This window comes from Pristiophorus japonicus, chromosome 31 (assembly GCF_044704955.1).
Source record: "Pristiophorus japonicus isolate sPriJap1 chromosome 31, sPriJap1.hap1, whole genome shotgun sequence".
NCBI classification, from domain to species: domain Eukaryota; kingdom Metazoa; phylum Chordata; class Chondrichthyes; family Pristiophoridae; genus Pristiophorus; species Pristiophorus japonicus.
In genome coordinates, this window is record NC_092007.1 from 1,778,130 (window position 1) to 1,804,691 (window position 26,562).

The following is a 26,562-nucleotide window of genomic DNA, read 5'->3' on the forward strand; positions in this document are numbered from 1 at the left end:
ACTCGAGAGCTGGCCATCCTAGACTGGGTGTTGTGTAATGAGAAAGGACTAATTAGCAATCTTGTTGTGCAAGGCCCCCTGGGGAAGAGTGACCATAATATGGTAGAATTCTTTATTAAGATGGAGAGTGACAGTGTTAATTCAGAGACTAGCGTCCTGAACTTAAGGAAAGGTAACTTCGATGGTATGAGACATGAATTGGCTAGGATAGACTGGCAAATGATATTTAAAGGGTTGACAGTGGATAGGCAATGGCAAACATTTATAGATTACATGGATGAACTTCAACAATTGTACATTCCTGCCTGGAGTAAAAATAAAATGGGGAAGGTAGCTCAACCGTGGCTAACAAGGGAAATTAGGGATAGTGTTAAATCCAAGGAAGAGGCATATAAATTGGCCAGAAAAAGCAGCAAACCTGAGGACTAGGGGAAATTTTGAATTCAGCAGAGGAGGATAAAGGGTCTAATTAGGAGGGGGAAAGTAGAGTATGAGAGGAAGCTTGCAGGGAACATAAAATCTGACTGCAAAAGCTTTGATAGATATGTGAAGAGAAAAAGATTAATGAAGAACAACGTAGGTCCTTTGCAATCAGAATCAGGTGAATTTATAATGGGGAACAAAGAAATGGCAGACCAATTGAACAAATACTTTGGTTCTGTCTTCAGTAAGGAAGACCCAAATAACCTTCTGGAAATACTAGGGGTCCGAGGGTCGAGCGAAAAGGAGGAACTGAAGAATCCTTATTGGTCAGGAAATTGTGTTAAGGAAGGCCGATAAATCCCCAGGGCCTGATAGGCTGCATCCAAGAGTACTTAAGGAAGTGGCCCGAGAAATAGTGGATGTATTGGTGGTCATTTTCCAACATTCTATTGACTCTGGATCAGTTCCTATGGACTGGAGGGTAGCTAATGTAACCCCACTTTTTAAAAAAGGAGGGAAAGAGAAAACGGGGAATTATAGACTGATTAGCCTGACATCGGTGGTGGGGAAAATGTTGGAATCAATTATTAAAGATGAAATAGCAGCGCATTTGGAAAGCAGTGACAGGATCGGTCCAAGTCAGCATGGATTTATGAAAGGGAAATCATGCTTGACAAATCTTCTCGAATTTTTTGAGGATGTAACTACTAGAGTGGACAAGGGAGAACCAGTGGATGTGGTGTATTTGGACTTTCAAAAGGCTTTTGATAAGGTCCCACCCAAGAGATTAGTGTGCAAAATTCAAGCACATGGTATTGGGGGTAATGTATTGACGTGGATAGAGAACTGGTTGGCAGACAGGAAGCAGAGAGTTGGAATAAATGGGTCCTTTTCAGAATGGCAGGCAGTGACCAGTGGATTGCCACACAGTTCAGTGCTGGGACCCCAGCTATTTACAATATACACCAATGATTTAGATGAAGTAATTGAATGTAATATCTCCAAGTTTGCAGATGACACGAAGCTGGGTGGTGGTGTGATCTGTGAGGAGGATGCTAAGAGGCTGCAAGGTGATTTGGACAGGTTAGGTGAGTGGGTAAATGCATGGCAGATGCAGTATAATGTGGATAAATGTGAGGTTATCCACTTTGGTGGCAAAAACAGGAAGATAGAATATTATCTGAATGGTGACAGATTAGAAAAAGGGAGGTGCAACGAGACCTGGGTGTCATGGTACGTCAGTCATTGAAGTTTGGCATGCAGGTATAGCAAGCGGTGAAGAAGGCAAATGGCATGTTGGCCTTCATAGCTAGAGGATTTGAGTATAGGAGCAGGGAGGTCTTACTGCAGTTGTACAGAGACTTGGTGAGGCCACACCTGGAATGTTGTGTTCAGTTTTGGTCTCCTAATCTGAGGAAGGACGTTTTTGCCTTTGAGGGAGTTCAGCGAAGGTTCACCAGATTGATTCCTGGGATGGCAGGACTGACATATGAGGAGATACTGGATCAAATGGGCTTGTATCCACTGGAGTTTAGAAGTATGAGAGGGGATCTCATCGAAATGTATAAAATTCTGACGGGATTGGACAGGTTAGAGGCAGGAAGAATGTTCCCGTTGCTGGGGAGTTCCAGAACCAGGGGTCACATTCTAAGAATAAGGGGTAAGCCATTTAAGATTGAGATGAGGAGAAACTTCTTCACTCAGAGAGTGGTTAACCTGTGGAATTGTCTACCGCAGAAAGTTGTTGAGGTCAGTTCGTTATATATATTCAAAAGGGAGTTAGATATGGCCCTTGCGGCCAAAGGGATCAAGGGGTATGGAGAGAAAGCAGGAAGTGGGTACTGAGGTTGAATGATCAACCATGATCTTATTGAATTGTGGTGCAGGCTCGAGGGGCTGAATGACCTGCTCCTGCACCTAATTTCTATGTTTCTATGTTTCTATAAAGATATTTAACTTCCTACCGCCAATAATATTCAAGTGAAACTGTTTAAATGTTTCCAGCATTCGAGCATGACAATTGCTGGTTAAATATTACATAGTTCTTGTCCCATCATGAAGCACATCATGCTGCCAAGAATATTTCATCAACCTTTCCCAAACAAATACAACATCTGGTCCCGCTCCTTATGCAGGTCCGTATTGGAAGAATTATACCGTATTCGGTTATTTTTCTGTCCCAACCTATAATCATCTACATTATCGTTTGAAACCAGAATTTGCAACAACGCGCCAGCCTACCAGGAACAAAACTGAGGTTAATATTAATGCACCAAGAACACATTTTTTACAAATATTTTCTTTTGCAGCTCGAGTATTGGATGTGAAAATCAGTATCAGCCCAGTGAAAGACATTTTTACAGAAAATGTAGATGACGTGACTCTGAAATGTTCAGCGGCAGGAACTGATCCCACCTATTCCTGGAACTTTGATGGGAATCATTTACCGGTGGATCCACGGTACACACTTTCTGCAGATAAGCGCAGCCTGTCAATCAAACCTGTGCACACAACTGACAGTAAAGAGATCGTCTGCATAGCAAGCAACGCTGTGAATAAAGATCAAAGCAAAGCGTTGATTTTAAAGATTTATGGTGAGTGGGGCAATGTTAGACATTGGCAATTTTCTCAGAGCAGCCTTTTAAGAATATAAGAATTAGGAGCAGATGTAGGCCATACTGCTCCCGGTATTCAATAAGATCAGGGCTACTCATCGACCTCAACTCCACTTTCCCGCCCGATCTCCATATCCCTTGATTCCCCCAGAGTCCAAAAATCAGTCTCTCTCAGCCTTGATTATACTCAATGATTCAGCATCCACAGCCTTCTGGGGCAGAGAATTACAAAGATTCACAACCTTCTGAGTGAAGAAATTCCTCCTCATCTCAGTCTTCAATGGCCGAGCCCTTATCCTGAGATTATGTCCCCTGGTTCTAAACACTCCAGCCAGTGGAAACATCCTCGTAGCATTTAACCTTCGCAATACCCCTCAGAATCTTGTATGTTTCAGTGAGCTCACCTCTGATTCTTCTAACTTCCAGAGAGTGTTGGCCCAATCTGCTCAATCTCTCCTCATAGGACAACTCTCTCATCCCAGGGATATCTAGTGAGCCTTTATTGCACCGTCTCGAAGACAAGTATATTCTTTCTCAGATAATGTGACCAAAACTGTGCATGGTACTCCAGGTGTGGTCTCACCAAAGCCCTGTACATTTTAAAACATTTCAACAGATCAGTCGGAAAAAAAGTACGGTCTCGAACTTGCCATTCGTCTATTAACTCCCTGCTAAATGAACACACATTGAGTATCAGTCCAGTTGGGGGGCATATTTTCAGAAACTGGAATGTGCAGTGACCTTTACAATCAGAAGGCTGCTCAGATCTGTAAACAATGACACACAAGCAGTGAATTTAGGAGTGAGTGTTCATACGTTCTCCAACCTTACTGGTGCCAGTGAGCGGGGGGAGGGGTTAGTCACAGCGGGTTGGGATCCTATTCTCACCAGTGGTCTGAAGATAAAGACTATCCAGTTAGGGATCTGACAACTTAGAGCTAGCCGACCTCTCTCTGGACCTCATGACTCAATGCCCTCCTACCCGGAGCTGTTCTGTCGTGTGTAAATCCAGTTGCGTAATAATGCTGTTTGACGTAAATTGACTTCAATATTCGATTTGTATCCTGTCTGTTCAAATATGGAAGCTAATTTTCAGGGGGAAATGGTTCCAGGCACATTTGCGAGCAACATCTAATTAACAATTTACATATTTAATTGATTGTAAGAATTTGAACTATAGTTAAAGGCTCTTTCACTCAAAAGGCTTTCAAAGTTGTTTTAAGTTAAAATATCTGTAGAGAATAGACAGAAGACAATTTTAATACCAGGAACATCTGATCACATCTCGCAATCCTTTTCCTTTGTGAGAATATCAACGTACAGTTATCTAGCTCTTTTATAAGACAAGGTTCATTGGCAGACACAGAGTCCTGGGAATCTGCCACTTTAGGATCTCAGTATGCTCAGTAATATTTGAGTTTTGTACCTTTCGCTGTGTTCTGCCCAGGTTTGAAGGTGGCAGGACCAGTTCTGATTGTTTTGATTCATGGGGCACTGGCACCATTACTGGGGAAAGAGGGAGCTGTTCCTTTGGGGCATTCACTACTTAAACCGGGCTGGGACCAGTGTCCTGGTGAATCGAATATCTAGGGCTATAGATGGGGCTTTAAACTAAAAAGGGTGGGGGGCAGGTGTGGTCAGGTGAGGGGAAATTTATAAATCCACGAGGAAAGCCAAGACAATGGAGCAGTGTAGCAACTTGAGTGAAGATAATCAGAATGTGACAGGAAGAGACAGAGTTCAAAGTGCATCAGCGAATAAGAGAAAGCAGGAATAATGGTAAAACATCAAAATTAAAGGTTCTTTATCTGAATGCACAAAGCATTCATAACAAGATAGATGAATTAGCGGCACCAATAGAGATAAATGGCCTTGATCTAATAGTCATTACAGAGACATGGTTGCAAGATGACTAAGGTTGGGAACTAAATATTCCAAGTCAGAGGCTGGGTATTCTGTGACGAGTCTCTCACCTCCTGACTCCTGAAAGCCTTTCCACCATCTGCAAGGCGCAAGTCAGGAGTGTGATGGAACACTCTCCACTTGCCTGGATGAGTGCAGCACTAACAACACTCGAGAAGCTCGACACCATCCAGGACAAAGTAGTCCACTTGATCAGCATCCCATCCACCACCTTCAACACTCACTCCCTCCACCACCGGAGCACCATGACTGCAGTGTGTACCATCTACACGATGCACTGCAGCAACTTGCCAAGGCTTCTTCAGCAGCACCTCCAAAGCCCGTGACCTCTACCATCTAGAAGGACAAGGTCAGCAGGTGCATGGGAACACCACCACCTCCACGTTCCCCTCCACATCACACGCCATCATGACTTGGAAATATATCGGGCGTTCCTTCATCATTGCTGGGTCAAAATCCTGGAACTCCCTCCTGAACAGCACTGTGGGAGCACCTTCACCACATGGACTGCAGCGGTTCAAGAAGGTGGCTCACCACCACCTTCTCTCGGGCAATTAGGGACGGGCAATAAATGCCGGCTTTGCCAGCGACGCCCACATCCCAGGAACACATTTTTTAAAACTTGACATTTCGAAAAGACCATCAGATGGAACGTGAGGTGAAGCATGATATTAAGGGATAATAAGCAGAGAGGAGGGATCTTGGCTCGGAAGATCAGGAAGTAGAATCAGAAATAAGGGGATAAGGGGTTATGGGGAGCAGGCAGGGAAGTGGAGCTGAGTCCATGATCAGATCAGCCATGAGCTTATTGAATGGCGGAGCCGGCTCGAGGGGCCGTATTGGCCTACACCTGCTCCTATTTCTTATGTTCTTATCGGCCCCCCGAACAGTAGCTATAACATTGGACAGAGTATTACTCAACAAATAACAGGAGCTTGTAACAACTATTCATTTAATGCCCCCTGTCGGCACACAAAGATTTCCAGTTAAATCGGCCCCTCCCTTCCTCTGACTACCCTTTTACTCTTTATATGGTCACAACATGTTGCTGCTTGCTCTTTAAGTATTGTTTTCCATTGAGAAAGATACAAAGTCTTCACCTCCTAGTTCCTCTCGCAGTTCCCCTCTGCACTGTTTGCATTCGGGCTTGACTCCCATCTGACTTTTGAACCTGAAATTTATCGTGACCTTTTCCTGTCATTTTAATCTTCATTTTTTTAGAACATGAGAAATAGGAGCAGGAGTCGGCCATTCGGCCCCTCGGGTCTGCTCCGCCATTCAATAAGACCATGGCTGATCTTCTACCTCAACTCCCCTTTCCCGCATTATCCCCACATTCCTTGATTCCCTTAATATTTAAAAATCTATCGACCACTGTTTTGAATATATTCAAATGACCCAGCCTCCACAGCTCTCTGGGGTAGAGAATTCCAAAGGTTCACTGCCCTCTGAGTGAAGAAATTTTTCCTCATCTCAGTCCTAAACCCCTTATCCTGAGACTGTGATCCCTGCTTCTAGACTCCCCAGCCCGGGGGAAACATCCTCGCTGCATCTACCCTGTCAAGCCCTCTAAGAATGTTGTATGTTTCAATGAGATCCCCTCTCATTCTTCTAAACTCGAGGGAGCCCGGCCTCCACGTGTCGTTCCTTTTGCCCCCTGTGGGATTGTGTTTAGTCTGTACCCGAACTATCCCCTCCTTGCACACTCTCCATTTTCCTCTCTCATTTCTCAGGGCTACACCCAGCACTGCTTCCTTCCTCGTGGAGCTGGAAACACACTGATTAAGAAAGTTCTCCTGTACACATTTCAGAAAAGTCTTGCTCTGCCCCTCCCCTCCCACCACCCCACACACAACCTTGACTTTTACTTTTCTGCAGTCCGTGTCAGGATAATTGAAGGACCCCATTATCACGACTCAATTGTTTTTACATCTGTCCAAAATTGGCGTGAAGATTTGTTCCTCCATCTTCTCCTCACTCTTTGTGGTCTGTGGTACACACCCAGCAGCACAACATCTCCTGTGCTGTTTCTTACCTCTACCCAAATACATTCTGTCCCTGAGCCCTCAAGCACATCATTCCTTTCCAGGGTTGTAACGATATTTTGATCAGTACTACCAAGCCCACCTCCTCAATACATTGTAGTTGTATTAAAAGACAGAATCTGAAATAAGTGTCAACTTTTGACCCTGAAATGCGCTTCTGACTATTTATCCACGGTATAACTAAATCCGCCCATTTCCACCTCTGTAACAGCGGCCCATCTCCGTCCCTACCTCAGCTCGTCTGCTGCTGAAACCCTTATCCATGTGTTTGTTACCTCTAGACGACTATTCCAACGCACTCCCGGCTGGCCTCCCACATTGTACCCGATGTAAACTTGAGGTCATCCAAAACTCGGCAGACCGTGTCCCAACTCGCACCGAGTCCCGCTCGCCATCACCCTCTGTGCTCGCTGACCTACAATGGTTCCCGGTTAAGCAACGCCTCGATTTCAAAATTCTCATCCTGGTTTACAAATCACTCCATGGCCTCACCCCTCCCTATCTCTGTAATCTCCTCCAGCTCCACAACCCCCCGAGATGTCTGCGCTCTTCAAATTCTGCTCTCTTGAGCATCCCTGATTATAATCACTCCACCATCGGTGGCCGTGCCTGTAACTGCCAAGGGACTGGAATCTTTTCACTAAACCTCACTGCCTCTCTCTCCTCCTTTAAGATGCTCCTTAAAACCTACCTCTTTGAGCAAGCTTTTGGTCACCTGCCCTAATTTCTCATTATGTGGATCGGTGTCAAATATTTGTCCTATAATACTCCCGTGAAGCGCAATGCGACTTTTTACTATGTTAAAGGCGCTATACAAATACAAATAGTTGTTGTTGTCAATGCATTCCATGCTATTTTCCTGTATTTATTTTTTTACAGTCCGGATTTCCAAGGTGACTGTCAGTATCAGTCCAACGTTAGTTGGATTTGTGGAGAATAAAGATAATGTGACCCTGCAGTGTGCAGCAGAGGGAACCTCCCCAAACTACTCCTGGAGTGCTACTGGACAACGTTTACCAGACAACCCACGATATATACTTTCTGCAGATAACAGCAGCCTGACAATCAACCCTGTGCTCAGATCCGACAGTCAAGGGTTATTCTGTACAGCCAAGAACTCCGTGAGCAGCGATCGCAGCAAATCGGTGAATTTAATCATTTATTGTGAGTAAATTCAAATGATAACATTAAAATTTGGTGAAACCATGGGAAGGGATCCGAAATAGAATGAAGGATATAATCGACATACTGTAGGAACTGCACCATTTGTTTAGATTGCTGTTTGGATTGGAAAATAGGAAGCTGTCAACTCAATACATCTTTGATCATAGAATCATACGGCACAGAAGGAGGTTATCTGGCCCATTGTGTCTGTGCCGGCCGAAAAAGAGATATCCAGCCTAATCCCACTTTCGTTCCGTAGCCCTGTAGGTTACGGCTCTTCAAGAGCACATCCAAGTACTTTTTAAATGTGGTGATGGTTTCTGCATCTACCACCCTTTCAGACAGTGAGTTCCAGACCCCCACCACCCTCTGAGAGAAAAAAAATTCCCCTCTGTCCTGTTGCTGGATCAGCAGTGCTTAAATTTGACAGCAGTGAAAACAAATGAAGATGTGTTTGAATGTTTTGTTGTATGGGTTCTCTTATGGGACAACAAAATGTTTGCAATGCTGAATCTAATGAATTTTAGAAATTGATTTTGGGTGGTGTAATGTATGCACATGTGAGCATGCTCACAGGTTTGTTGAGTTGGAAGTGGCTTAGCCAGTCACGTGATGTTCATAAGACTCAATAAAACCCCAGCCAATTGGGTTCAGGGGATCCACGATGAAGCAGGTGATTGTGAGCCTGGTGGCTGAGCTGGTAATGTGCATTGTGATTGTTAATCCTTTTGATAATAAACAAACTCGTTCTTAATAGCAATGTGTTGCTATGAATTCTTAAGCAAAGAACACATGCAGCAAATACATTACAGGTGGGAGCGCAATTATTATGCTCCCCGCCCGATCTTCAATTCCATTGAAGCCAATTGAAGTATGAGGAGCGGCCCATGTGCAGCTGACCAAGACCAGCCCGTCTTATACTCCAACGATTTTATTTTCCATTCAGTCCACCAGAGTATAACACGGACCACCGATTTTCTTCCGCTTCCACTACGGCTCAGGGCAAATTTCCACACTTTTGTATTTCTCAGATTTCTATCAACCTGTTATTTATCTATTTAAATTAATCCCATTGTTTTTTCCGACTTAGATGGACCCGACTCACTCCAGACAAATACCACAGCCGTGCAGTGCGGCAGCAATTACCCGGGACAGTATTGTGTGAAGGAGGGTACGGAGGTGACTCTGCTCTGTGAGACTCAGTCTGTTCCAGATTGTAACTTCACCTGGATACACAATGGAAACATCACTGGCAACAAACACAACCATGTGATACAGAGTGTGGAGTTTAAAAACACTGGGAATTATACCTGCTCTGCAGAGAACAGTTATACCAAGAAAAACAATGATTCACAAGTTTCAATCCTTGTATACAGTAAGTTAGTTGACATGAACAAAGCCTCTACATCGGTTTAGTCTGTGTTTGATGTGTTGGGTCCTTTAGTTGGTATTTCTCTCTCTCTCCCTTTGTCACCTTCCTTGTATTAATAGGCTTGAATCTCACGCATCCTCAATTTTCATCGCTCTGCCATTGGTGACCGTGCCTTCAGCTGCCTGGGCCCTAGTTCTGGAAATCCCTCCCCTAACCTGTCCATCTCGCTACTCCCCCTCCTCTTTAAGACACTCCTTAAAACCTACCTCTTTGACCAAGCTTTTGGGCACCTGCCCTAATATCTCTTCATGTGTTTCATGTCAAATTCTGTTTGATAATCGCTCCTGTGAGGCGCCTTGGGACGTTTTACTACATTAAGAACTTTGGAGCATAAGAATTAGGAGCAGGAGTAGGCCATATGGACCCTCACGCCTGCTCCATCATTCAATAAGATCATGGCTGATCTTCGACCTCAACTCCCTTTGTTCTGGTCAGCACATTTTAGGAAGGATGTGAAGGTCCTTGAGAGGGTGCAGAGGAGATTTACCGGAATGGTTCCAAGGATGGGATATTTAGCTACAAGGGTGGGAGGTGGAGAAGCTGGGGTTGTTCTCCTTGGAGCAAAGAAAATTGAGGAGTGATTTGATAGTGGTGTACATGATGATTATTACGGGTTTAGATAAGGTGGGCAAAGAAAAGCTGTCCCCATTAGCTGATGGTTCAAGGACTAGGGGACACAGATTGACGGTTTTGGGCAAGAGATACAGGGGGGATGTGAGGAAGAACTTTTTTACGCAGCGAGTGGTAATGACCTGGAACTCGCTGCCTACGAGGGTGGTGGATGCGGAGACGATCAATGATTTCACAAGGAAATTGGATAGGCACTTGAGGGAAATAAACTTGGAGGGCCACGGGGATAGAGTGGGGCAATGGGACTGACTGGATTGGTCTACAGAGAGCCGACATGGACTTGAGGGGCTGAATGGCCTCCTTCTGTGCCTTAATGACTCTATGACTCTATGACTCTGATTTAATCTTGAATCTATATCCCCTCGATCTTACCGCCCCAACTACCTAACTTTCTCAGTCTTTGCTAACTTTATACACTTCTATCATTTTTTTAAAATTCCATCACGGGTTGTAGACATCACTGGCAAGGCCGGAATTTATTGCCCATCCCTAATTGCCCTTGAGAAGGTGGTGGTGAGCCGCCTTCTTGAACCGCTGCAGTCCATGTGGTGAAGGTGCTCCCACAGTGCTGTTAGGGAGGGAGTTCCAGGATTTTGACCCAACAACGATGAAGGAATGGCCGATATATTTCCAAGTCAGGATGGTGTGTGACTCAGAGGGGAACTTGGAGCTGGTGGTGTTCCCATGCGCCTGCTGCCCTTGTCCTTCTAGGCGGTAGAGGTCATGGGGTGGGAGGTGCTGTCGAAGAAGCATAGGCGAATTGCTGCAGTGCATCTTGTAGATGGTACACACTGCAGCAACGATGCGCTGGTGGTGGAGGGAGTGAACGTTGAAGGTGGTAGATGGGGTGCCAGTCAAGCGGGTTGCTTTGTCCTGGATGGAGTTGAGCTTCCTGACATATCTCCCCATAATCCCTGATCTGCTGAAAAAAGGCTCTTGTTTTCAAGTCTGTCTTCGTATTTGCATTTTCTGATACTAGGGAAGATCTTGCAGAATCTGTGCCATACCCTCTCTCAAGCCTCAATAACCTCACTATAGGGTGGCGCCTGTGGGAGCGAAAGTCTGTGTTACCCGAATACCTCGCTATTGCTTCTGCGCAGTCTGTGTGATCAGCACCTGTTGGGTTACAAGTTAAGACAGCTTTCAGCTGAGCATGGGTTGTAAGTTGGCTAAGAGGATTTTGGGGAAAGGATATCTTCAGGGGAAAGATAATGGTAGGATGTGTAAGAGTCATTCAGCCATATCTGAATGTGTCAACTTGAGAACTCAGTTTAGGAGGTGGAAGGATTTAGTGCAGCAATGAGGAGAGTTGGTTGCCTGGTTGTTTAGTTTAAGTTGTTATTCTATTAGCATTTGTATGTACCTTTGATGTACCATGATTTATCGATATTATGCATGGAATGTTGTGATCAAAGGCAAATTTTAGTATACAAAGTGTAAGGGAACATTCTTTGGTAGCTCTCACTGGAATCACGGATAGTGTGTGTTTCAAAAGCAGATTGTGTTCACACTGGAATCACGGATAGTGTGTGTCTCAGCAGCTCTCAACTGGTTTTGTGAAGTATGAAAAGACCTTTGCACTTAAACTGGTTGTGGATAGTATGAAGTTCCAATAAAGACCTGATCCTGCCATTATGACAACCGAGTGTGTGCATGTGTAATCAGACGTTTAAAGCAACAAAATGAAAAAGAACAAGAAAGTAGTCCAACAGGCTTGCCCAGGATTGCAGACAGTACTCTAGTTTCGACTGCGATCTGTTCTGTATCCTCACTCTTCCCAGCCGATCTCTGGAGCATTATGTTCTGAGGTTACCAAAACCTACTGCATGTTTCCTTTCGTGGAATCCTAGAGTTTGACAGCATGGACGGGTGCATTCACATGGTGCTGTGCGGTGCTCCTGTAAAGCGAAACAATTAATCCAATCCCGTCCGCTTTCCCAATCTTCCCCTCATTTTCTTTTCTTTATCAGATATTTAGTCATGCCCTTTCTAAAAGTCCTTGCGGATTTGCTTCCACCACTGTTTCTCGTATTCCACGTCCTAGCAACACTCCGTGTTAAACAAAAATCTCCCAACCTCCGGCTTTGCTCCTTTGATCATGATTTTACAACAACTTATATTTATATAGTGCCTTTATTGTATTAAAATGTCCCGAGGCGCTTCACAGCAATATTATAATACAAACATTTGATACCGCGCCACATAAGGAGAAATTAGGGCAGCTGATCAAAAGCTTGGTCAAAGAGGTAGGTTTTAAGGAGCGTCTTAAAGGAATATAGAGAGGTGGAGATGTTTAGAGGGCCCAGGCAGCTGAAGGCACGGCCACCAGTGGTTGAATGATTATAATCAGGGATGCTCAAATGGGCAGAATTTGAGGAGCACTGATATCTCGGGGGTTTGTGGAGCTGGAGGAGATTACAGAGATAGGAAGACGGTGAGGAGGCCATAGAGGGGTTTGTAAACAAGGATGGGATTTTTGAAATTGAGGCGTTGCTTAATCGGGAGCCAATGTAGGTCGGCGAGCACAGAGGTGATAGCTGAGCGGGACTTGGTGCGAGTTAGGACACGGGGCAGCCGATTTTTGCATGACCTCAAGTTTACATAAGGTAGAATGTGGGAGGCCGGCCAGGAGTGCGTTGGAATAGTCAAGTCTGGAGGTAACAAAGGCAGGGATGATACGCTCCGATCAGCAGCTTTATTGACCAGTGGAAATAGCTTTCCCCCTATTTACATTATCAGAACGCTTCTGAACTGTGAACTCCTCCTCCAGATCTCCTCTTCCCCTTTTCATTAGCGGTCTATGTGTCCAGAGTGATGTGTTAATCTTCAGTCCAGTCTCTGTGCCATTGATACAACTGACTGCACGCAACTATGGAAACCTGTATTCTGTCCCTTCAAAAACCACATGACTTTAAGTTAAACAAAGCATAAGCCATGAATAATAAACAATTTTTTTGGTTTTGTCCCCAGGGCCACCTTCAGGACATATCACGTGTGACGCCAAAGATAAAGGAGACAAATTGAACTTGTCCTGCTCCTGGGTGGGTGGGGTACCGCAAACTGCCATTGAGCTCAGGGTTGGCTCAACCTCTCTAAATGGATCTAATGAAGAACATTACACCATTGAAAAGAAAGATCTCAACTCACCAACGGCCTTGCAGTGCACCGGGCAGCACGTAATCTCCACAAGGACATGTAGATTGGTTTTGGGTGAGTAAAATGACATTGCACCATTCTGTCATTGATTTATGGATAATATATGCAAATAAAAACTAGCATTTACATAGTGCCTTTCATGAACCCCCCTCCGCCAAAGCAATTTACAGCCAATGAAATACTCTTGAAGTGAAGTCACAGTTGTAATGTGGGAAACCCGGCAGCCAATTTGCGCATAAGCAAGCTCCCAGAAACCAGATATTCTGTTTTAATGATGTAAATTGAGGGATAAATATTGGATTACTCCCCTGCTCGTCTTCAAAATAGTGCCATGGGATCTTTTACATGAACCTGAGAGGGTAGACGGGTGCATATTATAATGTCTCATCCGAAAGACGGCACCTCCGACAGTAAGGCACTCCCTCCGTACTGCCCCTCTGGCAGTAAGGCGCTCCCTCAGTACTGCCCCTCCACCAGTGCAGTGTTCCCTCAGTACTGCCCCTTCGACAGTGCGGCGCTCCCTCAGTACTGCCCCTCTGACAGTGCGGCGCTCCCTCAGTACTGCCGCTCCGACAGTGTGGCGTTCCCTCAGTAATACCCCTCCACCAGTGAGGAGCTCCCTCAGTACTGCCCCTCTGACAGTGCAGCGCTCCCTCAGTACTGCCCCTCTGACAGTGCAGTGCTCCCTCAGTACTGCCCCTCCGATTGTGCGGTGCTCCCTCAGTACTACCCCTCCGACAATGCAGCGCTCCCTCAGTACTGCCCATCCGACAGTACGGCACTCTCTCAGTACTGCCCCTCCGCCAGTGCGGCACTCCCTCAGTACTGCCCCTCTGCCAGTGCGGCACTCCCTCAGTACTACCCCTCCGACAATGCAGCGCTCCCTCAGTACTGCCCATCCGACAGTACGGCACTCTCTCAGTACTGCCCCTCCGCCAGTGCGGCACTCCCTCAGTACTGCCCCTCCGCCAGTGCGGCACTCCCTCAGTACTGGCCCTCCGCCAGTGCGGCACTCCCTCAGTACTGCCCCTCCGCCAGTGCGGCATTCCCTCAGTACTGCACTGGAGTGTTAGCTTGGACTGTGGGACTTGAACCCACAACCATCTGACTCAGAGACAAGAATGCTGCCCACTGAGACACGCATGCATGCATGTTATATGTGTAGAATGCTGTGGATGGATGCTAATTAAATGTCTCCATTGTCATAATCTTTGCTTTCTCCTTGTTGGGTTACTCGGTGAAACGTGAGACATGTCGTTCATATAGAAACTGAGCAGGGAGCATATGATGGAATGGGTACAAATTGCTAAATAGGGGATACAATTAATCACACAACTGTTGAAGAGCATGCTCCCGTCAAGTGAAACACATCATACCAATCAGAAAAAAATACCAGCATGGACATAAAGGATGCCAGGCACCTTCTCAAGGGAAGGAAACCCGGTGTCCTTACCCGGTCTGGGACTATAATGTCCCCAGTCTCACATCAACTTGGCTGACTCTTCATCGCCCTTGGAAAGGACATAATAAGCCCCTCAGTTGGCTGCTTCCAGTGCGCCAGCGCAGCTTTCGGTCGCCTGAGGAGGAGAGTGTTCGAAAACCAGGCCCTCAAATCTGGCAGCAAGCTCATGGTCTACAGGGCTGTAGTGATACCCGCCCTCCTGTATGGCTCAGAGACATGGACCATGTACAGTAGACATCTCAAGTCGCTGGAGAAATACCACCAACGATGTCTCCGCAAGATCCTACAAATCCCCTGGGAGGACTGACGCACCAACGTTAGCGTCCTCGACCAACATCCCCAGCATTGAAGCACTGACCACGATTGACCAGATCCGCTGGGCAGGCCACATTGTTCGCATGCCAGACACGAGACTCCCAAAGCAAGTGCTCTACTCGGAACTCCTACATGGTAAGCGAGCCCCAGGTGGGCAGAGGAAACGTTTCAAGAACACCCTCAAAGCCTCCTTGATAAAGTGCTGCATCCCCACTGACACCTGGGAGTCCCTGGCCAAAGACCGCCCTAAGTGGAGGAAGTGCATCCGGGAGGGCGCTGAGCACCTCGAGTCTCATCGCCGAGAGCATGCAGAAAGCAAGCGCAGGCAGCGGAAGGAGCGTGCAGCAAACCCGACTCCCCACCCACCCTTTCCTTCAACCACTGTCTGTCCCACCTGTGACAGAGACTGTAATTCCTGTATTGGGCTGTTCAGTCACCTGAGAACTCATCTTTAGAGTGGAAGCAAGTCTTCCTCGATTTCGAGGGACTGCCTATGATGATGATGTGTGTCACCATGTTCTCGAGGGTAACTGAGGATGGGCAATAAATGCCAACAATACCAATGACATCCAAGTCACGAGAATGTATATGGGCGATGTCTTCAACCAAACGAAAGCCCCCTTTCTCCCTCCCTCGCCCCAGATTACCTTAGTGTGCATTTCTTTGCTCACGTACCACGCATGATGGTGATCGTTAACAGTCCTTTCTCATTTCTCTTGATTCTGTTGGCATGAGGGTGTGCATGAACAGCGAGACCTGGGGGTTTGTGTGACAAATCGTTGAAGGGGGCAGGGCAGGTTGAGAAAGCGGTTAAAAAGGCTTATGAGAACCTGAGGCTCATAAATACAGGTACAGAGTACAAAGTGTGGAAATTATGATGACCCTGTATAAAACACTGGTTCGGCCCCCACTGGAGTATTGTGTCCAATTCTCGACACCGCACTTGAGGAAGGATGCAGAAAAGATTTATGAGAATGAGGGACTTCAGTTACATTGATAAACTGGAAAAGCTGGGGCTGTTCTCTTTAGAGCAGAGAAGGTTGAGAGGAGATTTGATTGAGGTGTTCAAAATGATGAAGGATCTGGACAGAGTAGATAGAGAGAAACTGTTCCCATTGGCAGAGGGTCGAGAACCAGAGGACACAGATTTAAGGTGATTGGCAAAAGAACCAAAGGCGATATAAGCAGCGAGTGGTTGGGTTCTGGAATGCACTGCCTGATAGGGTGGTGGAGGCAGACTCATTCTTTTCTTTCAAAAGGGAACTGGATAAGTATCTGAAGGGAAAAAATTGAAGGGCAAGTGGAAAGGGCAGGGGAGTGAGACTAACTGAGAGTTGGCACGGGCTCGATGGGCCGAATGGCTTTCTTCCGTGCTGTTACCATTCTATGATTCTAGAATAGTTAGTAAGCAGAGACACAGACTTAAGATAACTGGCAAAATAATCAGGGGTGATGAGGAGATTGTTTTTTTTAATGCAGTGGGCTGTTAGGGTCTGGAATACAAGGCCTGAAAGGGTGGTGGAAGCTGATTTAATAGTAACTTTCAAAAAGGATTTGTGTATATGTACTTGTAAAGGGAACAGCATGCAGGGCTGTGGGGGTAATGCAAGGGGAGTGGGACAAATGGAATAGCTCTTTCAAAGAGCCAGCATGGGCATGATGCGCCTATTGGCCTCCTTCTGTGCTTTAAGGTTCTGAGAGACCATTGACACTTCAATCTGCTTAACCCTTTGTGCTTTACTTAGATAAACCCCAGCTCTCGTCACCCTCCAATCCACAAGTGACTGTGGCTCCGAATGCCAACATCACCTTAGAGGTGTCATTAACTGAGCGACTGCGATTCTCAGCGACCGAGCTATTACCGGCGACCTTCGCCTGGTCTAAAGGGAACACGCCTATCACTGCATCCGATAGCAAGTTCACCATCGCTTCAAACCACACCTTCTCTCAATTAATTATTAAGAGTTTGGAAACGGCGGATGAAGGGAAGTACACCTGCCTTGCGAGAAATGCAATTGGAGAGAAAGCCTTTGAATTTGAAGTGAATTTGGAAGGAACAGGTAAGTTAATGGATGTGAGCCATAATATATCTGAACGTCGACGGTTACTATTAGTCCACGTGCTTTCTTCATAAGTTGTGGAAATGTAGAACTGCGTAAAATACTGACGCTAATTACCGGATATTAAAAATAACTTATTTTCATTTGTCTTAAAATCCTCTACCAATGAAGATTCCACCATGCAATATTGGCAACATTGTGGCAATGCACTATATAAAATTCCCTTGTCCTCTATTTTAAGCTAAAAACATTAGAGTAGATCTTGCCGTTATGCCATAGTGTGAAATGGGTGATTGTGAGTCAGCCACCTATTATAGGGTAACCTGATGTTCCCGTCCACTGAAAGCAGGTAAATCGAGCGATGTGTAATGAGCGGACCATTTGATTATTGACCATTGTACAGTATCAGTGAAAGTTAAAATAACTCCCAAGATTTTGGTTAAAGTAATGAGGTGGTGCTGTGCAATTTCTACCCTCCAGGTCTTGCAATTGGGAAACTGACAGCGGTGACATGTCAACCTTGATTTGAACGATTTAGCCAATCAGGCTGTGAGCCTGTCGAAATTCAGCGACAGACACCTCAATCCAAGTTCAGTTTTCAACACATGGGAAAGTTTGAAGGTCTCTTGATCGCTGTGCATTCGAGACCTGAAAACACATAACCCTCTGATTTCCTCCGACCCCTGCCACCATTGAAATGCTAAATCTGTTCTTTTATACCGAGACTACAACATTTTCACTGCCAGGGTCATTTGAATTTTGGGCAAGATGTGTAAAATGGGAAATATCGATATAGATGCCCATTATATCCCATGCCTGATATTCCTTTCCATTGACTTCAACAGACAAGAAAATTGGGCAGTTAATAATGGTCGACCAGTTCGGTTTTGCTTGTTCTACATTATTGCCCAAAGTTGGTATCATCCCCTTCAGTGGGGCTAATTTTAACTAATGGCCATAGCGCACAATGAGCGATTTTGATCAAGTGCCCATTACACACCTCGCCTAGTTTTCCTCCCCATTGCAGAGCAATTGGAACATAACTCGCCAGTAGGGAAAGTGACAGGATGGGGTGCAACACTAATTTTACACGCTGCTTGATTTTACTCCCTGTTGAAATCGTTGAACCCAACATTCCACCGATCCCATTCCCATCAGGTGAGTTAGTCTAATGTCGAATGGGGTGTGCAATGGATGGTCATCTGATATCACCAGTTTTATGCTGTCGCACAAATCAATATTGCCCCCGGAGATCGAGCTCACCTCCTTCATTAGGTCATGGGGAGATAACTGTTCTAATGGCCCATCACAAGGTCAGACATGATAGCACACCTCCTCAGGCAATGGAGCAGTCCATGCCCGCATGCAGCAAGACCTGAACGACATTCAGGGCTGATAAGTGAAATGTAACATTCAAGCCACACAAGTGCTAGGCAATGACGATCACCAACAAACGAGAGTCTAACCACTGCCCCTTGATAGTCTACAACATTACAATCGCCGCATCCCTCACCATCAACATCCTGGGGTCACCATTGACTAGAAACTTAACTGGACCAGCCAAATAAATATTGTGGTGAAAAGAGCAGGTCAGAGGCTGGGTATTCAACGATGAGAGTTTCACCTCCTGACTCCCCAAAGTCTTTCTATCATCTACAAGACACAAGTTAGGAGTGTGATGAAATACTTACCACTTGCTTGGATGAGTGCAGCTCCAACAACACTCGAGAAGCTCGACACCATCCAGGACAAAACAGCCCCCATCCACCACCTTCAACATTCACTCCCTCCACCACCGATGCACCGTGGCTGCAGTGTGTACCATCTACAAGATGCACTGCAGCAACTCACCCCGGCTTCTTTGGCAGCACCTCCTAAACCTGCGACCTCTACCGCCTAGAAGGACAAGGGCAGCAGGCACATGGGAACATCATTACCTCCACATTCCCCTCCAAGTCACACACCATCCTGACTTGGATATATCGGCCGTTCCTTCATCGTCGCTGGGACACAATCCTGGAACTCCCTCCCTAACAGCACTGTGGGAGCACCTTCACCACACGGACTGCAGCGGTTCAAGAAGGCGGCTCACCACCACCTTCTCAAGGGCAATTAGGGATGGGCAATAAATGCCGGCCATGCCAACGACACCCACATCCCAGTATTGAATAATGTATTCATTTATCTATCACTTGTCAGCTTGTAAAAATGGTTATTTTTGTTTCTTTTACGCAGTGAATGTGGGAATCATAGTGGGAGCAACTGTCGGAGCAATTGTTTTGTTGGTGATAATATCACTGGTTGTATTTTACATATACAAGAAGAAAAGACGAGGTTAGTGAAATATATCCTTTAGAGTGCCTTCTCGTGCTATTTCTATATGGTTAGAGAAAGAAATTTGCCAGAAAGACAAATTTCAAATATTGGGCTGAAATAGTGTTGTGATATTAGGTATGAATTATGAACACATTCATCTCAAATTCCTTGTGCTATATCTACTAAGTTAATTGCGCATTAACAGTAAATGGTTTAACGTCTCCACTAACTAGTAGAAAAGAGGATGTTCATGTGCAGTACAGTCAAACACAAATAACATGCAGATAGTTTAAAGCTCTAGCACGTCAAACTATAACTTCTATTCAAAAGTTGTAGGGAATCATAAATCAGTTCAATATGTTTATCTGCAAAATGGAGTCTCAGCTTCCCTTTGCTTCATCAACATCTCTACATCCCTGTGATCATGTGTTATCCTTTCACCATTCTCACTCACACTGGCACTCTGTAACCTCTTCCCCCACATCTCCTGAACCTACATTGATCTTTGTGAGAACCTTCTCCTTCCCTCCTGACCCAGTTCCTGACTGCTTCTCCCATTTCCATTCTCCCTTGAGTTTTATCTCCCTCAATATGGTGGACATTTTTGAAACCTTTGTTATCATGCTCCCCTTTGAAAGACCACCCTTAACTCTTCATCAATTCCTCTCCCCCTTGTAACTCCCTCCTTCTCTAGCATGTTGAAGATCATGGTTTCCCTGCTCTCTGCTTAACTCTACCTTTATTCCGTGTTTCAATTCATTCAGTCTGGTATCCATCCTGCATTATTATAATATCCTACCACTCACAGCCTTCGGAACAAAGCAAAACACTCTGGATGCTGGGAATCTGAAATAAAAGCAGAAAATGCTGGGAACACTCAGCAGGTCAGGCAGCATCTGTGGAGAGAGAAACAGAATTAACGTTTCAGGTCGATGACCTTTAGTCAGAACTGAAGAAAGTTCGAGATAGAAACATAGAAACATAGAAAATAGGTGCAGGAGTAGGCCATTTGACCCTTCGAGCCTGCACCGCCATTCAATAAGATCATGGCTAATCATTCCTTCAGTACCCCTTCCCTGCTTTTTCTCCATACCCCTTGATCCCCTTAGCCGTAAGGGCCATATCTAACTCCCTCTTGAATATATCCAATGAACTGGCATCAACAACTCTCTGCGGCAGGGAATTCCACAGGTTAACAACTCTCTGAGTGAAGAAGTTTGTCCTAATCTCGGTCCTAAATGGCCTACTCCTTATCCTACGACTATGTCCCCTGGTTCTGGACTTCCCCAACATCGGGAACATTCTTTCCGCATCTAACCTGTCCAGTCCCGTCAGAATCTTATACGTTTCTATGAGATCCCCTCTCATCCTTCTAAACTCCAGTGAATAAAAGCCCAGGTGATCCAGTCTCTCCTCACATGACGGTCCAGCCATCCCTGGAATCAGTCTGGTGAACCTTCGCTGCACTCCCTCAATAGCAAGAACGTCCTTCCTCAGATTAGGAGACCAAAACTGAACACAATATTCCAGATGAGGCCTCACTAAGGCCCTGTACAACTGCAGTAAGACCTCCCTGCTCCTATACTCAAATCCCCTAGCTATGAAGGTCAACATACCATTTGCCGCCTTTAACACCTGCTGTACCTGCATGCCCACTTTCAGTGACTGATGTACCATGACACCCAGGTCTCGTTGCAACTCCCCTTTTCCTAATCTGCCGCCATTCAGATAATATTCTGCCTTCGTGTTTTTGCCCCCAAAGTGGATAACCTCACATTTATCCACATTATACAACATCTGCCATGCATTTGCCCACTCACCTAACCTGTCCAAGTCACACGGCAGCCTCTTAGCATCCTCCTCACAGCTCACACTGCCACCCAGTTTAATATCATCCACAAACTTGGATTACACTCAATTCCTTCATCTAAATCGTTAATGTATATTGTAAAGAGCTGGGGTCCTAGCACTGAGCCCTGTGGCACTCCACTAGTCACTGCCTGCCATTCTGAAAGGACCCATTTATCCCAACTCTCTGCTTCCTGTCTGCCAACCAGTTCTCTACCCACGTCAGTACATTACTCCCAATACCATGCGCTTATATTTTGCACATCAATCTCTTGTGCGGGACCTTGTCAAAAGTCTTTTGAAAGTCCAAATACACCACATCCACTGGTTCTCCCTTGTCCACTCTGCTAGTTACATCCTCAAAAAAATTCCAGAAGATTCGTCAAGCATGATTTCCCGTTCATAAATCCATGCTGACTTGGTCCGATCCTGTCATTGCTTTCCAAGTGCGCTGCTGTTTCATCCTTAATGATTGATTCCAACATTTTCCCCACTACTGATGTCAGGCTAACCAGTCTATAATTAAACAATTTCTCTCTCCCTCCTTTTTTAAAAAGTCTTGTTACATTAGCTACCCTCCAGTCCATAGGAACTGATCCAGAGTCGATAGACTGTTGGAAAATGATCACCAATGCATCCACTATTTCTAGGGCCACTTCCTTAAGTACTCTGGGATGCAGACTCTCAAGCCCTGGGGATTTATCGGCCTTCAATCCCATCAATTTCCCGAACACAATTTCCCGCCTAATAAGGATATCCTTCAGTTCCTCCTTATCATGAGACCCACTGTCCCCTAGTACATTCGGAAGGTTATTTGTGCCTTCCTTTGTGAAGACAGAACCGAAGTATTGGTTCAATTGGTCTGCCATTTCTTTGATCCCGATTATAAATTCACCTGAATCCGACTGCAAGGAACCTACGTTTGTCTTCAATAATCGTTTTCTCTTCACATATTTATAGTAGCTTTTGCAGTCAGTTTTTATGTTCCCTGCTAGCTTCCTCTTGTACTCTATTTTCCCACTCTTAATTAAACCCTTAGTCCTCCTCTGTTGAATTCTAAATTTCTCTCAGTCCTCAGGTTTGTTGCTTTTTTTTAGCTCATTTATCTGCCTCTTCCTTGGCTTTAACACTATCCTTAATTTCCCTTGTTAGCCATGGTTGAGCCACCTTCCCCGTTTTATTTTTACTCCAGACAGAGATGTACAATTGCTGAAGTTCATCCATGTGATCTTTAAATATTTGCCATTGCTTATTCACTGTCAACCCTTTAAGTATCCTTTGCCAATCTATTCAAGCCAATTCACGCCTCATACCGTCGAAGTTACCTTTCCTTAAGTTCAGGACCCTAGTTTCCGAATTAACTTTGTCACTCTCCATTTTAATAAGGAATTCTACCATATTATGGTCACTCTTCCCCAAGAGGCCTCGCACAACAAGATTGTTAATTAGTCCCTTCTCATTACACATCACCTAGTCTAGGATGGCCAGCTCTCTAGTTGGCTCCTCGACATATTGGCCTCGAAAACCATCCCTAATAGACTCCAGGAAATCCTCCTCCACCTCATTGCTACCAGTTTAATAGTCCAATCAATATGTAGATTAAAGTCGCCATGATTACTGCTGTACCTTTATTGCACACATCCCTTATTGCTTGTTTGATACTGTTCCCAACTTCACTACTACTATTTGGTGGCCTGTACACAACTCCCACTAGCGTTTTCTGCCGTTTAGTATTCCATAGCTCCACCCATACCGATTCCATATCATCCAAGCTAATGTTCTTCCTTACAATTGCATTGATTTCCTCTTTAAACAGCAATGTCACCCCACCTCCTTTTTCTTTCTGTCTATCCTTCCTAAATGTTGAATACCCCTGGATGTTGAGTTCCCAGCCTTGGTCCCCCTGGAGCCATGTATCCGTGATGCCAACCATATCGTATCCGTTAATTGCTATCTGTGCAGTTACTTCATCCACCTTATTGAGGCACAGAGACTTCAGGCTTGTCTTTTTAACATACTTTGCCCCTTTAGAATTTTACTGTAATGTGTCCCTTTTTATTTTTTGCCTTGGGTTTCTCTGCCCTCCACTTTTACTATTCTCCTTTCTATCTTTTGCTTCTGACTCCATTTTATTTCCCTCTGTCTCCCTGCATAGGTTCCCATCCCCCTGCCATATTAGTTTATCTCCTCCCCAACAGCACTAGCAAACACTCCCCCTAGGATATTGGTTCCAGTCCTGCCCAGGTGCAGACCGTCCAGTTTGTACTGGTCCCACCTCCCCCAGAACGGTTCCAATGTCCCAGGAATTTGAATCCTTCACTTATGCACCACTGCTCAAGCCACGTATTCATCTGCGCTATCCTGTGATTCCTACTCTGACTTGCACATGGCACTGGTAGCAATCCTGAGATTACTACTTTTGAGGCCCTACATTTTAATTTAACTGCTTGCTCCCTAAATTCGTCTTGTAGGACCTCATCCCGTTTTTTACCTATATCGTTGGTACCTATATGCACCACGACAACTGGCTGTTCACCCTCCCTTTTCAGAATGTCCTGCACCCGCTCTGAGATATCCTTGACCCTTGCACCAGGGAGGCAACATACCATCCTGGAGTCTCGGTTGCGGCCGCAGAAACGCCTATCTATTCCCCTTACAATTGAATCCCCTATCACTATCACTCTCCCACTCTTTTCCTGCCCTCCTGTGCAGCAGAGCCAGCCACGGTGCCATGAATTTGGCTGCTGCTCTCCCCTGATAAATCATCCCCCTCAGCAGTACTCAAAGCGGTGTATCTGTTTTGTAGGGGGTTGACCGCAGGGGAGCCCTGCACTACCTTCCTTGCACTGCTCTTCCTGTTGGTCTTCCATTCACTATCTGGCTGTGTACCCTTTACCTGTGGTAAGACTAACTCGCTAAACGTGCTAGTCTCGTCATTCTCAGCATCGTGGATGCTCCAGAGTGAATCCACCCGCAGCTCCAGTGCTGCATTGCGGTCCTTCAGGAGCTGGAGGCGGATACACTTCCCGCACACGTAGTCGTCAGGGACACCGGAAGCGTCCCTGACTTCACACATAGTACAGGAGGAGCATAACACATATCCAAGCTGTCCTGCCATGACTTAACCCTTAGATTAAACTAACTGGGCAACGACAATGTTAAAAGGTTACTTACAGATAAAGAAAAGAAAAAGAAAAACTACTCACCAGCCAATCCCTTGGCTGTGACATCACCTTTTGATTTCTTTCATTTTTTTTTTGCCTCCCTGCTGCAGTTGCACTGGCTGGCTCCGACGTTGTTCCCGCCTCTCCCAACTCCCGGAACTTCCGCCGTGCTTGGCCTTTTATAGGCCTGCCTCCGATGTTGTTCCCGCCTCTCCCGACTCCCGGAACTTCCGCCGTGCTGGGCCTTTTATAGGCCTGCCTCCAATGTTGTTCCCGCCTCTCCCAACTCCCGGAACTTCCGCCGTGCTGGGCCTTTTATAGGCCTGCCTCCGATGTTGTTCCCGCCTCTCCCAACTCCCCGAACTTCCGCCGTGCTGGGCCTTTTATAGGCCTGCCTCCGACGTTGTTCCCGCCTCTCCCGACTCCCGGAACTTCCGCCGTGCTGGGCCTTTTATAGGCCTGCCTCTAATGTTGTTCCCGCCTCTCCCAACTCCCGGAACTTCCGCCGTGCTGGGCCTTTTATAGGCCTGCCTCCGATGTTGTTCCCGCCTCTCCCGACTCCCGGAACTTCCGCCGTGCTGGGCCTTTTATAGGCCTGCATTCGACGCACTCCCGCCTCTCCCAACTCCCGGAACTTCCGCCGTGCTGGGCCTTTTATAGGCCTGCATTTGACGCACTCCCGCCTCTTCCAACTCCCCGAACTTCCGCCACGCTGGGCCTTTTATAGGCCTGCCTCCGATGTTGTTCTCGCCTCTCCCGACTCCCGGAACTTCCGCCGTGCTGGGCCTTTTATAGGCCTGCATTCGACGCACTCCCACCTCTTCCAACTCCCCGAACTTCCGCCACGCTGGGCCTTTTATAGGCCTGCCTCCGATGTTGTTCTCGCCTCTCCCAACTCCCGGAACTTCCGCCGTGCTGGGCCTTTTATAGGCCTGCATTCGACGCTGTTCCCGCCTCTCCCAACTCCCCGAACTTCCGCCACGCTGGGCCTTTTATAGGCCTGCCTCCGACGCTGTTCCCGCCTCTCCCAGCTCCCCGAACTGCCGCCGCACTGCGCCTTTTATAGGCCTGCCTCGGACACACTCACGCCTCTCCCAACTCCCCGAACTGCCGCCGTGTTGGGTATTTTGTACCTGTCACCATGGTGTCTTTTCCATGTCTTTTGACCCCACCTCCCCCCACCAACCCTACTTTGTCGTCTGACTTTGTGGTAATCCCTCTCATTGTTCCACTGCTACTTATCCCAACACAACAAATACAACCTCCTCCTCCGTCACACAATCACCTCTGCTGTACACCAAGACTCGTTCCATGATCCCTTCTATTCTTCATTTCTATGATTTCCCTTAGCAACGTTATTGCTTACCACTTAAATGACACCCTTGACATCGAAACTGTTCTGTGCTTGCTGATGGCTTCACAGCAACATGTCACGGATGAGCATACAATTTCTGCAGCTCAATGTTATCAAAACCAAAGTCAATTTCAGTCAGAGGAAGCCATCCGGGAGTAGAGTGGAATCCAGGGCAAGCTTTCATCTCAGCTTCCAAGCACTTTTTCCCCATATCGCCTTTGGTTCTTCTGCCAAACATATTAAATCTCTGCCCTCTGGTTCTTGACCCTTCCATCAATGGGAGCAGTTTCTCTCTGTCTACTCTGTCCAGAACCCCTCACGATTTTGAACATTTCTATCAAATCTCTTTTCAGTCTTCTCTGCTCTAAGCAGAACAAACCCAGCTTCTCCAGTCTACCCACGTAACTAAAGTCCCTCATTCCTGGAATCATTCTCGTAAATCTTTCCTGCACCCTTTCTAAGGCCGTCAGATTCTTCCTAAAGTGCGGTGCCTAGAATTGGACACAATACTCCAGTTGAGGCTGAACCGGTGTTTTATTAATCTCCTCATTAAAAAAACAACAGGCCGAGGAACTTTGTGAAAAATGTATGAATACAATCCCGACAAATATCCCTCAGCAACTCTCAAATATCTTAAAGAATGCCTGCACTCCAT

General features: G+C 46.1%; 1 protein-coding gene across 1 annotated transcript in view; it reads left to right on the forward strand.

Annotated features, from left to right (window-relative positions):
* Window positions 1–26,562, forward strand: part of LOC139240297 (cell adhesion molecule CEACAM5-like) — a 132,106-nt gene that overhangs the window by 22,968 nt on the left and 82,576 nt on the right. Inside the window, exons 4-9 of the mRNA XM_070868759.1 lie at window positions 2,733–3,017; window positions 7,886–8,170; window positions 9,261–9,545; window positions 13,203–13,442; window positions 16,911–17,225; window positions 19,461–19,559. Coding sequence (XP_070724860.1) covers window positions 2,733–3,017; window positions 7,886–8,170; window positions 9,261–9,545; window positions 13,203–13,442; window positions 16,911–17,225; window positions 19,461–19,559 — 1,509 coding nt within the window. The remainder of the gene's footprint in view (window positions 1–2,732; window positions 3,018–7,885; window positions 8,171–9,260; window positions 9,546–13,202; window positions 13,443–16,910; window positions 17,226–19,460; window positions 19,560–26,562) is intronic.